Consider the following 14,419-nt stretch of genomic DNA (forward strand, 5'->3'; position numbering starts at 1 on the left):
ACATGACAAGTGATAATAACTAAACATACCATCCATATGTAATTAACTTAAAGTGTCGGTAGGAGATCTCGACCCTATCCAATAACAATAAGAATAGTGAATTTTATGATTTTCACGGTTTGCTCAATACCAATCCTATCTCTTTTATGGGGTAACAATTACCTCCCTCTTTTTTAGGGTAACACAATTAACATATTTCCTTATAAACAAATTTCATTAAACATTTAGATTAGGATATGAGTATATCCACATATGCAATTATACAAATATCCTTTCTTCTTGTCATATATATATACAAGATTGTATCAAAACAAACAAAGACATCTTTGTGTCTTGTATAATTACTCTATCAAAATGTACCCAAAAAAGTCAATATCATAATTGGAGAACTTCAATTCTATAAATTAAATTACTTTAAAAATCTTATTGTATTATTTGTTATGTATGTAAAATTACATTTCTAAGTTTTCCGCGTCTTGTTAGTGAAATTTATCCCATCGATATCATGCTTTGCAATTATGAAAATACATGTTAAGTACATATAGTTATTAATATATAAAAAAAAAAATGATTGATGAGTAGAATATTGTTTGACACAATAGTAATAAATATGGTTCATTCAATATTAAAATAAAATTTAATTAATTATCAAATTATATATAAATGATGATAATTTATTATATTATTTTATTTTTAATTCAAAATCATTAAATTATATGGTACGTGAAGAATTTGATTCTTATCATGAGCATCCATAGTTTTGAAGTTCATAGATTGATAGTAAGAAATGGATAGAACAAAGCTATAAAGAAAAAATATATCTTTCAAATATTTTCTGTCTTGTTTCAACTTTCAAGGCCCTTACCCCACCATTCTGACGAATCCGTTATCAGCAAAAGACAACTTTCAACTTCTTCAACCTCAGCCTCAACCTTTTTCAACTACATGTATGAACTTCATCTTCTTTCTTTCGAAGCTCACCCCCTGTTAAAACCATGTCGTGTCTTGAAGAAGAGAACCCTAAGGAAAACTCTAGCTCCAACACCTCTTTGAAGAAGAGGAGTCCCACCTGGTCAAATATCTTGTTCAAAAGCACCAGACCCCTGAAACATGCTGTCTTTACTATGAAGTTTCAGCAATCTCTATCTACACCCAACTCTAAACTTTCCAACAAGGAAAAAACCCCACTTTCTAATTTCTCTAAAATTGACCGTACCCTTTTGTTATCTGATGATATTCTTCTCAGAATCCTCTCAAAACTTCCCCTTTCGCAGCGTAATGCTAACTTCCTTGTTTGCAAACGCTGGCTGAATCTTCAGGGTCGGCTTGTACGCTCACTTAGAGTGTTGGATTGGGACTTTCTTGAATCCGGTAGGTTGTTTTTAAGATTCCCAAATTTGACCAATGTTGATTTGATAAATGCGTCTATTGTTTCGCCTAGAAATTCGGATATTTTGTTGAGTCATAAGTTGCTCTCTTTCCATGTTGATTCTGGGGTTTCAAGGTTTTATGAGAATCACATGCTGTTACCTGTTGAAATGATTGATAAAGGGCTAGCAAATCTTGCTAGCGGGTGCCCGAATTTGCGTAGGCTTGTGGTGATTGGAGCAAGTAAATTTGGGTTGTTGAGTGTAGCCGAGGAATGTTTGACTTTGCAGGAACTGGAGCTGCATAAGTGTAGTGATAATGTGCTGCGTGGGATTGTAGCCTGTGAGAATTTGCAAATCTTAAAATTGGTTGGAAATTTGGATGGAGTTTACAGCTCATTGGTTTCGGATATTGGGTTGACAATTTTGGCTCAGGGGTGTAAGAGATTGGTTAAGCTTGAGCTTAGTCATTGCGAGGGTAGTTTTGATGGGATAAAAGCAATTGGGCAGTGTTGTCAAATGCTTGAGGAATTGACGTTTGTTGATCATGGGATGGATGGTGGGTGGCTGGCCGCACTTTGGTATTGTGAGAATTTGAAGACCTTGAGGTTTGTGTCATGTAAAAGGATTGATCCTAGTCCAGGGCCAGATGAGTACTTGGGTCACTGCCCTGTGCTTGAACGGTTGCATTTGCAAAAGTGTCAGTTGAGAGATAAGAAGAGTGTGGGAGCGCTGTTTAGGGTGTGTGAAGCTGTTAGGGAAGTTATGTTTCAGGATTGTTGGGGATTGGATAATGATATCTTCAGGCTCACAAATGTTTTCAGGTAAAGGGTTCTCTTTATCTGTTTGTTTACTTATGTTGCCATGCTTCCAAGCTGTTGGATTTCCATGTATATTTTGTTTGGTATCTCTTAGCACTATGCAATTCCTCGTTTTAGCTAATATGATCAAGGAAAATGGAAGTTGAAGGATCATGAATCATCAGTGTGTTACTGCATAATCTTATGGAATTACATGTACAGTTATGCACGCCTTTAAGATATCTAAATCTTTTTGGGTTGACAGTACTACGATATCAATTAATTTTAAGAAGTAGATCCTTGTACTTACAGGAGAGCTGATGTTGTTGCTGAACAATTTTGCTATTTGAATATGGAAAAAGGAAATGATTGTGATTGAATCATTAAGGAAAATTTTGAAAATGCAGTTTTTGCACAGTACTAATGAAGTAGTTGAGAGCTCGAAACTGATAAACTGCAGCTGAGTTTGATTGGAATGTTTATTGATGTTTAGGGTAGAGGATAGTAAAAATCTAGACAATCTACATATCAGAGTGGTTTGATTGGAATGTTTATTGATGTTTCATTGCAGGAGGGTGGAGGTTTTATCTTTAGAAGGATGCTCACTGCTAACAACTGAAGGCCTGGAACATGTGATTCTTTCCTGGACGGAGCTCAAAAATCTGAGTTTGATGTCATGTAAGAACATAAAGGATGGTGAAGTGTCTCCTGCACTTTTAACCTTGTTCTCTACCCTTAAAGAGCTGAAATGGAGACCAGACACCAAATCTCTTCTGGCTTCAAGTCTTATGAGAACTGGCATGGGAAGAAAAGGTGGTAAGTTCTTCAAAAAGTCATAATGCCTTAAAAGATTAGATTCTGCTTTTTTTTCACAACCGTGACTATCGTCAAGCAGTCTTACTCTGCAGAATTGTATCAATCGATTGTAATCACTCGTATATGAGGCAGTTATCATTCATGTTGACAGAGGTAAAATTTTCCCTCGCCTCCCCCTTGTCGATATGGATATGCCACAGGGTGTTAGGTGTTATGCTGTTGGCTCTAATACTTAACATGTACTTATATCTAAGACTCTGATTATAATGTAGTATTTGTTTAGAGTTAATATCAGACTGTAAAATCTAATTGTACTACACCATCGGAACTCAATTTATATATGCTATTCCATGTCAATAGTTACACATCATTATATTTTTTTCCTCCTTTTTCATTTTTTCAGGTTCGTGTTTTTTCTTTCTGATGCTGGTGAGTTATGATGTTATGAAACCATTGTTGAAAACTGAAACATGAGGATGGAAATAATTAATTTTTCTGAATAAAGAATTAAATGTTGTTTAAAGGGTTGAAATATACATCATCTGATGGATTTGTGTTTGAAATGAGTGAAGGGAGATTAGTAGATTCTCAAAGAATAATGTGGTTTGGTTCAGATTTCTGAGATGATGTTTTCTTTCTTGTTATAATTTCATTACTGAAGCAATCTGAATATTAATTATTTGTCTTTTAAGTACTTTTAATTTTGCACGGACCATCTTTTTCTGATAATATTTTAGAAAGTAACCAAAAAGTAGGCCAAAATAAAATTAACTAAAGGGATGTTAATGAAAAAAAAAGCGAATTCTCACTAATCTCTCTCAGTTTGAGGGGAGAAAAAAAAAACCTCAAACTTTATGACTTCATTTCCTGTAAAAAATTGGCCGAAAAACCAATCATATCTGACAAATTAGTTATTCTCTTATCTATCTTCTTTGATGTCATAATTTTTCAATGTTGTTCTTCTCTGTTCGTGACCATGAACCATCGCTCTTCTTCAAAGATTACTTGTGATTTTGTTTCAGCAAAATGGGAAAAAAAAAAGGTTTGTTTTGACTATTTCTTTGTCACATTACATAATCCAGGATTATAAACGTGTTCATTTTCACAACTTATACTGTTCAACCTAAATAACAATCAACAATGACAGGGTGCTGTACTAATGAAAACAATCCACCACATGCAATTTACAGAATCTAACGCAACTCTGGCAACTGTTACATACCAAATCAACAACCAAGGTTTTCATGTATTTTCAGTAATAAGTTTGTCTGGTATTATATACAAGATGAGGTGATTGCTGTGCAGTTGATCAATTCAGAACACACCAAATATTTTTCACTGCACACGGTATTTCTCCTGTTCTAGATTGCACAGCCCAAACACAAAAAAAAAAAAAAAAAAAAGAGGGTAAAAATCAAACAAACAAAAGAAAATCAAATGTGTGCATGCGCGCCAGTGAATCATCAATGACCACTGGTGACTCCAGTATAAATATCATGTCTCTTCTCATCACCTACTAAAGATAAATGACCCCAAAGAACTTTCAGCGTATATGTATGTAAAACATCCCTCATCCCAACTACAAATCAAAAGTTCACAATCAAAGCCACATTCTGATGAGAACCAAAAGAATATGCATTTATTCTAAAAAAGAGGATACCCTAATATCATAAGGTCCAATTCTAAGACTAAACCTCGCAGCATATAACCCTGTGCTTGCACAACGCCAAATCAGGAAAATTATAGCAAGGAATGAAAGGAGCAATTTAATTCTGTCTTTTGGTTGTAACTGAGCACTATAATAAATGGGTGTGGGTGCTCCAGATTACAGTCATCAGGATAGGAAACTACATAGATGGAGATATGGTCAGCCAAGCTTCATGCAACATGAGATGAGAATCAAGAAGTAGAACTGCAGTTCAGACAACCCTGTATTCTGAGACACAGCTTTATGACATGACTATCACCAAAGAAGGTACTTACTATTTATACCCATATATACTTTAAACAGTGAAGCAAAAGTGAACAGAAAACTGCTTTTAGATCAATGTGCATGTGATTAGAAAAGCCATCTAAACAAATCAAATAATATCAACTAAAGAGGTTTTTGAGCCATGTTTGGAGGCACCAAAAACAGATAAGAATTTAAAACTAATTACCTCTACCAATTGCTTGAGCTACCAAGATCAAAGCCCATGGTGTAATCATATTCAATAGTTGGAATTACAGAGGCCACAAATTTCAAGAATAGGAAAAGGTACCTAAAAAGTACACATTTAGAAGATAAAATATATAAAAAGAAAAAACCCCAAATATTAACTAAACAAACAGAAGAAAATATATATTTAAATAAAATTTTAAAAAGGAAAAAAAAATACATGCAGATGTTTATACATCAGCTGAAACTAACAACCAATAACTAATGAACATTAATTCAATATAATGTTTGATGTCTCTATTTTTCTTTCTAAATCCTCAGAACCTTCCTACAAGCTTTTGGCAGGATCAATCATATATAGTGACCACTTATACATGACTGGCAATTTCACACCATCCCCATCAGCTGGAGTGCAGAATGCCTAGCTAGCAGGAGGTTGTATGAAATGAAACCATTTTGCCAGTGGACCAACTAAGGTAGTTTAAGTCAATTAATTTTGGATTTGACTAATGGGACACAATCAGTTCATTTACAGTGGGAGCACAGTACAGACGTTCAAATAGGTGAGTTGTGAGTGAATCTGATTTTTTTTCAATTGATGAGTTAAGATTAGTCCTTAATGATAATAGTTCAGGCTCCACTCCATGTGACATTAATATTTATTTTCTTTATTTTGGCCTTTGTTAGTGTGAATAAATGGATGCACACTAATTCCAAAAAAGTTTATCAGCAAAGTGAGCTAATATGAATGGATTTTGGACTTGGATAGTAGTCAGTAGCCCAGTTTACATTGAAGCATGATGTATGAATATATTAGATAATTAAAATCTCTTTTTTATGTAAATGATAATTTGAAAAAATTATTACTTGTCAACTTGAGGCTCCACTCCATGCGACACCAAGACGTCAATAATTTTCTTCATCACAGGGCCATGCCGACATGGATGTATTGATGCATGCTTCCCAGGCAAGTGAGGATGGTCTTCGATGGTTACCTGTATGCAAGTAAATTTACACAGAAAAACACATTTGAACCAAAAACTTAGATGAATAAATATGTAGCATTCCAATCAAAGAAATATATGAATGAACAATAAATATTTTCAACAATAAATGGTAGAGAAAGAGATACCAAAAAATGGTCAATATTTTTATTTTTGGGAAAGATATTGGAAAGCCTAAATCGTTATGCCTGTCAACACAAACAATTATACCTCCACTATATTTCAAATAAAGAAACAAATAGATTCAATATCTCCATTGGATGATTAATACTCAAGATTTTACATGCAAACAATGATATGTATTAAAAATTTTATATGACAATTCCAGTGTTTTCAGAAAAAAAATATATGTTTAAGATGCAACCAATATGTGAAAGAGTAATGCCTCCAATACCTAGTATTTAATGTCACAGCTAAAGAATTATATTTAAGACAACGTTTGAGGTGCAACCACCATATGCCTTATCTAAATGATCTAACAAATTATTGACATATGATGCTCTTTTTAACAGAATGAACCCAGAATTTAAAATTTTCAACTAAGAAAAGAATAGTAACTACAGTGAAACTAATATATTTTTAATAAATATTTCATAGTTTCTTATCCAAAGAAAAAGTAAAATTAGTTAACAATAATCTCCTAACTTTAATCTTCTTTATGACTACTCAAATTTGAGTAGCTTCAACTAATTTTTATTCTTCACAGAAACTATGGATCATTAGCATTCTCATAAAAATTTCCTAGGAGACAACACAAAACATCCTCCAGTATTAAGGATAGTAAACACTCTGTGTTATAGCTTATTAATGGCGCATTTTTGTGTCATCAAATAAAATAAATGAAAAACTACAATAAGAATACTCCAGTTGAAATTGTCACATCCAAAGAAACTGTTAAATACAGAAGCCTAACAAAACATTATATACACATAAAAGCCTCCAATCTCACCGTTTTGCGTGCATGGTCTTGACTGACATCTTCAAGTACAAGCTCAGATTGCAAAAGCATCCTTGACTGTGAAAACACCAAAAAATAAAGAGCTCAACTGGGTCATATAAAATTAGCTCAACAACTGCATGTTGTCAACATAAAATGCAGATCAATTGTTTTCTTATACAGCTTGATGTTGTATTAGGTTCAAATTGATATATATGGAAAAATAAAACAAGGAGGGGGGAAAAACAAAGAGCACTATTGCTGTGTTTTGGGGCACAACAAGAAGAATTTATATCTCCAAGGTTAATATGCTTATAGTGAAGCATTCATGGTAATATAAAATGTGTCCCTGGCTATAAGAGGTAGAAGGAATCTTTTTTATTGCAAGTTCCAAGTCAAGAAGTAATTTATGCTACAAATGATTAGCTTTGAAAAAGGAAGAGATGAATACAAAGACAGTTTGAGAATAAAGGCAATTTGTCTCACTCGAATGAGAAGAGAATCCTTATATATTAACAAAAATGATACAAATGAACTACTAACCTCATCATATCCAGTAAGCCAAACACGAGGAGTTTGATAATATTTGTCATACCTGAAATAGATCAATAGCAAACAAATCAACGATTAAATGACATTGTGGATTACGCAATAGTTTAACATCTTATCAATACTTTTGGTACTTCTTACATTCACAGGATGCTTAATAAAAAACAATTTCAAAGGATTCATCAACTCATTCACCCCAAATCTCTCACAATTTAGATTTCCAATAATTTTATGATTCCCATATACGGTAGAAGTGGAATTTCAAGCATGCATAATTCAACATATAATACGGGAAACTTTACTATCAATTCATCTTACGTGATGCTGACATCATAAGTTTGAGTACGGAAAAAGTTATCATCATCAGGTTGATAGGTACCTAGAGATGAACTTTAATTACTGTTCGTTGTTACCGTTCCTTAGACATCAAGAAGTTGTTACTTGTTGGGTTTAGTTGGCTCCTATACTAAGATAAACTTTATAATGGTTACAACAATTGTAAAATGTATATTTCGCTCAAACAATCTAAAAGTAAAGGATTCTTATATCTAAAAAATATAGTAATAGTAATGAAATGTTTCCATCGGCATCAGTCTCCACATTCAATGCAAAATTCATAAATAGAAACACTAACACGGTGACTTCCAATCAGAATTTACTAACAACTGAGAAACTAACACTAGAACCCTCAAACATTCAATACTCAGCCTTGCAGCATTCAAGAGACTGGGACTCTCCTGACTTTCTTAATACATCAATAATCTTCTCTACTTTTTTTTTTCTCCCCAAGCACCCTCTTTTCTTCCTGCTCAACATTCCAGCTCTTCTAATAAGGTGGCGCCACTTCAACATGGGATAATTCTATGGTCCCTTCTTTAGGCAATTGGTACAAAATTGTTAGTTGTTGGTCTGCTACATTTGTTGCATGCTCATAGGTTGGATGAGTGTCATCTGCCTTCCTTGTAGAGTGACCATCTGTGTTGTGCGTTCTTGCAGCTTAGTGGTCCAGATTGTGCCTTGCTCTTCCCTTCCTCCTCTTCATGTAGACTCAGGCCCTAACATTACCCCTCCCATCCAGAGGCACCTTGTCCTCAAGGTGCAAATGAGGAAAGAGTTGAAACAAGTCTTTGTATAACTCCCATGAATTGTCACAATCAACCAACCCATGCCACTTGATCAACAACTCCAAATCACATTGTGGAGAGTACCTAAAATCCAAAACTTCTTCAGGCTGCATTTCTAACTCTACCTCTTCATTTAAACAACTAGGAAAGGGTTGACTTTGCACTGTTGGTCCTATACATTTTTTCAACTGCAATATGTGAAAAACAGAATGAATCCTCGCTGATTTTGGAAGTTTTAGCCAATAAGCTACTGCTCTTATCCTTTCCTCAACTTTATATGGCCTATAGAAATGAGGACTCAATTTCTCATTCGGTTTTGAAGCCAATAAACGAAACCTATAAGGCTGTAATTTCAAAAAAAATTGCTGACCCATTTCTAGCTTAACCTCCCTCTGTTTTCGTTAGCCAAATGTTTCATTCTTTCTAGAGCCCATGTAAGGTTTTCCTTAAGCTTATCCAAGATTTCATTCTCTCCTTTATCATCACACCCACCTCTTCTACCTGTGAAGCTTCTTCCACCAATCTTAAAAGAGGTGGAGGTTCTAGCCCATACACCACCTTGAAAGGACACATGCCCGCTGATCCATAGAAGATTGTATTATAACAGTACTCGACCCCAGGTAGCCAATTAGGCCAGCTCTGTTGCTACTCAAAATGGTAACATCTTAGGTAAGTTTCAAGGCTTTGATTTACTACCCCAGTTTGCCAATCAATTTGCAAGTGACATGTTGAACTAAACTTCATTTTTGTGTCTACTGCTTCAAATAATTCAGACCAAAAGTGGCTCATGAAAATTCTATCGCGATCTAATAGAATTGTGCAAAGGAAACCATGGAGTTTTACTACTCTGATGAACACACCTACGATATCCTTTGTTGTGTAAGGGTGTCGGATGGCGATGAAATGCACACATTTGGTTAAACGATCCACCACAACTAGCACTGTATCAAATCCCCTCACTTTCGGCAACCCTAAAATGAGATCCATTGACAAAACCTCCCAAACATTGGATGGAACAGGGATATGTTACAATAGTCCTGCTAGTGATGTCACTTCGTACTTGGCACACTTCACATTTAGCCACAAATCGCCTCACATCATTTTTTATTCCTTCCCAAAAAATTATAGATGAGATCCTCTTGTAAGTGCGAAAGAAACCCGAATGCTTGAGGGTTCTGTTGTTAATTTCTCAATTGTTAGTAAATTCTGACTGGAAGTCACTATGTTAATGTTTCTATTTATGAATATTGCATTGAATGTGGAGATTGATGCCAATGGAAACGTATGATTAATATTACTATATTTTCAGATATAAAAATCCTTTACTTTTATATTGTTTGGGCGAAATATACATTTTACAATTGTTGCAACCATTACAAAGTTTATCTTAGTATAGGAGCAAACTAAACCTAGCAAGTAACAACTTCTTGACGTCTGAGGAACGGCAGGAACAAACAGCAATTGAAACTCATCTCTAAGTACCTATGAATTGGTATCAGAGCTACCGTCACATCTCTCAGTCACAATTGTGTGACACAGGTGGTAACGCTGACATTGTCGTGTTCGCCCAGGGATAGTAGATAGCTAGCGCACAATTAGCCTGTCTGGGCGCCAAGACTACAAAGCGTGGTGGAATGTTAAGATCTCAAGTGCAAAGTATGAGACTTGAATCCCACATTAAAAAGTATGAGCGCATAGTGTGGGGTTTATATGATCTTGGGCTCTCACATCTTAATAGCTAGCTTTTAATATATGGTTTTCCCAAGACTCGTATCATTTGGTATAAAAGCAATTAAATTCAGGTTTCTATTGTGATTCTGGCGAAAGACATGACCAGAGATGGTGAAAAAGTCAAAAAAAAGTCTCCTGTGTAAGAGGGATTATCGCTTGAAAGTCATGCCAAAACGAGATCAACTTGAGATGATGACGGTGACAGACGCATCGGCAATGGGAACACACGACGATGACAAGGAGTTGTCGAAAATGGTCACAGTGGAGACTGATATCATCATCGAGAGAAAATGAGATAATGGGCGTAAAAAATATGGCTAGAAAAAGAAAAAAAACAAAAAGAGTAGAAAATAGAGCGCCGGAGATGGAGGGAGCCAACTGAAGGATGAAGGCCAAGCATAAACCGTAGACGAAGTGATGAAGTTACAAAACAAGATGAAAGAAAGGGACAGATGGCTTGTGAGAAAAGAGAAGAGGGAAGTTAAAAAAAAAAAGAAAAAAAAAATAATGGGGTGAAAAAGCTGAGACAGTTGCCTTGTTAAAAAAAGAATATGGGAAAAATAAAAAGCTAGTGGTAGCAGGAACATGGGAAGCTTAAAAAGCTAGTGGTGGCAGAATGGTGAGAGAAAGTTGAAAAAGAAAAAGTTATAAAAATCTATGAAGAGTGAAAATATATTGAAAGATGAAAAAAAGAGACATAACTTGTGAAAAAAAAGTATGAATTTTTTTTTTAAAAGAAAATCAAAAAAAATGAAAAATGAAAAAAATCCAAATATTAAAAAAAGAATTATTACCACCTTGATGACAAGATTGTTTTAAAGGAGAGAGAAATGTTAAGACTAGGACACTTACCCTCAATCCAATATTAAGTCTCCGTTATAAATATGCTTTTTAAGTTTCAAAAAAATGAGAAAAAAATATTAGGGTTTGTTAGTTGGACAGCCAATCTTGGCTGATTTTGGAGGTCTCTGACGTCTCAAATGACCGAAAAATGAGAAATCCCAGACTCCTCGAATTGTCTAGAATGGGAGGTCTCAAACTCCTCAAATTATTCAGTTTATCTTTGTAATTTTTTTATTAATAAAATAGTTTTAGTTTATTATTTTTGGTGTTTTAATTTTCTGTTTTAGTTGAATAAGAGTTGGGTTCATAACACAGGTTCATGAGCAACATGATTTGTAGGTTGAAGTGTAGCCTGCATTAATAGACACAAAAAAAGTTTCAGTTTTTTCTTCATATTAACTCACAGGTCAATAAATTTGGCCCTCTCTGAGGCATTCAAAAGTGAAACCAGATTACAATTATAGGTTCTTAAAGAAGCTACAAGATGAAACACCAATGGATTCCAAGGTTGATATAAGTTGCTATCCAACATGATGAAGGAAGCCATGAAGGCCTTGTCAACATTCCTAGAGAAAGACCACTAAGAGGTTCCTCCAGGATGGAGTAAACATAACCAGACTCAATAATACAATAATCAGAAACAGAGCAAGTAGTCAAAATGTGATGAATTTCTAAAGAGATTTCATTACATTTAACACAGCAAATGATGATTTATAGGTTCTTAAAGAAGCTATAAAATGAGACTCCATTGGATCCAAAGGTCGATAAAAGCAGATATCCAACATGATGAGGGAAGCTAGGAGGGTCTTTTCAACGTTCCGAGAGAGACCATTAAGAGATTCCTCAAGGATGGAGTAAATTTACCCAGATTCAATAGTACAATAATCAGATACAGAACAAGTAGACAACATGTAATGAATTGCAAAAGAGATTTCATTACATCTAACAGAGCAACTGATGATTTATCATGACAAATCAATTATTCAATAACCACCAGAAATTCACAAGAAAACCAGAAATCTAATATAATTTAGTATTACTCCATGTACGAACCTTTGACATATGCATTACCAATAATAACTTACAGGATTTGCTTCAATTAGGTTAGGTTCTTCACACTCAACCTTGTCTGGAATATCTTCATCTTCTTTGCCCCCAAAGTGGTCAGAAATAGATTGATGAACATTATAATTCTTGCTGATTTCTAGGGCCTCCATGAAGGGCAAGTTGTCATCATCATCCAGTTTATCTAGAGACAAAGAGAACGGAGAAAATGGGTAACCATAAATCACAACACAACACTCCTGCAACAGTACTAGGTAGAAATTCATGTAGATTTAAGTGTTGTCAGCATTTCTTGATATATGTATACAGAAGACATATGAAAAGATTTTCCAACAATATGGTTCATATAAATAATACTGACCCATAATAAGACTTCTATATCAAGGAGCTATAGAGAATATATATATCATGCAAGAACTCTTCATTCCAAATGTACACCTATTTTCACTATAAAGATGTTACATCTGAAGCCAATTCAAGTCAAGACCATTGATAAAAGTAGCAAGAATTGATATAGATTATAGGTTTACTCTAGATACACAAAATTTACATATGAGCATTGTTCCCTTTTTACCTTTTTATTTTAACAAGAAACTTGGAACCAAATATCTTTCTCAACCAAACCTAACTTCCTACCACTTGATCAAAAGCCTAGAGGCTAAAATAATGTTGTTACTATAACACAATAATAGAAGATGACTGAAACTACCACTACAACTATCACTTAAAGAACTTATGGCTGGAATTACATGCTAGCATTTTCTTTTCTTCACTATCATAAAACAAAAGGTACAAGATAGTGAAGTTAACAAGCGACTTTCAGAAGTCACAATAACATGACCAGATAAAAGTAAAACTACTAAGAATATATATATCTTAATATAATATAGTACTCGATTTTTAACCTCTAGTCAGAAAATATAATGAAAACACACAGATTCATAAATCAGCTACGTGGAGATGTCAAATTACACCCAATCAAATTCAAATTCCATTAATTTCCTCACTTTCTAGGTGGTCCTTTTAATAGAAAAATTTGGGAATTGTAATTCAATACAAGAGACAGACAAAGTCACCCGGTGCAGAATATAAAATGCTGGAACCACTAAACTCTCCCAACACATAAACTGGTTGCCAATAGTTTCTTCCCACATTTTGGAGCTAAATTCAAATTTAAACTTGAGACTTGACAACCGATCTAATCACAAATAGTATCGTCAGGTTTCCCATGAGTCGCCAGCCACCCATCATTATCTTCATTATCAACCAAAACTTCACCTCCAGCACCTTCGTATTCTTCTTCTATAGATGCAGCTCTTCTTGGACATGGCACTGAAAAGCAATATCTTGATTAATTATTAACAGGTAAACACAAGTACAAGCTCATTCAGAGTACTTTTCTCCTACAGTAACCTGAACAAAAAATTCTATTTTGAATCATGACTTGTTTTGAAAAATGTAAATTCCTAAACATTTGTGCGCTAGCAAAATGCCACATAAGTTACACCTTTGCATGTTATTGGTCATATCCAAATTTTACCGATACAATCGATTTGATATTTGTTGGAGCAGTAAAGTTAATTCATGTAAAACAACGATGTAATTTACCATTTCTGGTAATCAAGAACTGTTTTTCCGCCGGTAAATACGGCTTCTTCTTGCTTGGCTCGCCAGATTCCCTAGCCGAATTAATAAAATTGAAGTAACAAGAATCGATTATAATAATTAATAAAGTTCACTTGAACTATTAACAAATTAAGAATACCAGGACCAGGCAGGGCATTTAGAGACGAGATTATCACCGGTAATAATGAATTCACTAACGCTAAGAACGCCTTTTTCTTTGAAGGTAGAGACGGTCCGTCGACGGTGATTCTCTCAACGGTTCCCTTGAATGCTTCGTGAAGTCTCTTTGAGAGTACCATTTTTTTTACTTAATCTGGAAATTGATCAGCAGGATAATTTTGTCAGGAGGAACCCCTAATAAATTAGTATTTGTTGAAGAGGTTTCAAGTTTCGAAATTT

General features: G+C 34.5%; 1 protein-coding gene and 1 pseudogene across 1 annotated transcript; one reads left to right on the plus strand and one right to left on the minus strand.

The window, feature by feature from the left end:
* The first annotated feature begins 824 nt into the window (after nucleotides 1-824).
* Nucleotides 825-3,358, plus strand: LOC123224754 (F-box protein At5g07670-like). Its single transcript, XM_044648456.1, has 2 exons — nucleotides 825-2,191; nucleotides 2,739-3,358. The coding sequence occupies exons 1-2, from the start codon at nucleotides 996-998 to the stop codon at nucleotides 3,004-3,006; spliced, it is 1,464 nt and encodes a 487-aa protein (XP_044504391.1). The 5' UTR covers nucleotides 825-995; the 3' UTR covers nucleotides 3,007-3,358.
* Nucleotides 3,359-4,177: 819 nt separating this feature from the next.
* On the minus strand, nucleotides 4,178-14,354 carry LOC123224801 (annotated as a pseudogene).
* Between the last annotated feature and the right edge of the window lie 65 nt (nucleotides 14,355-14,419).

This window comes from Mangifera indica, chromosome 9, assembly GCF_011075055.1.
Source record: "Mangifera indica cultivar Alphonso chromosome 9, CATAS_Mindica_2.1, whole genome shotgun sequence".
Classification (NCBI taxonomy): Eukaryota; Viridiplantae; Streptophyta; class Magnoliopsida; order Sapindales; family Anacardiaceae; genus Mangifera; species Mangifera indica.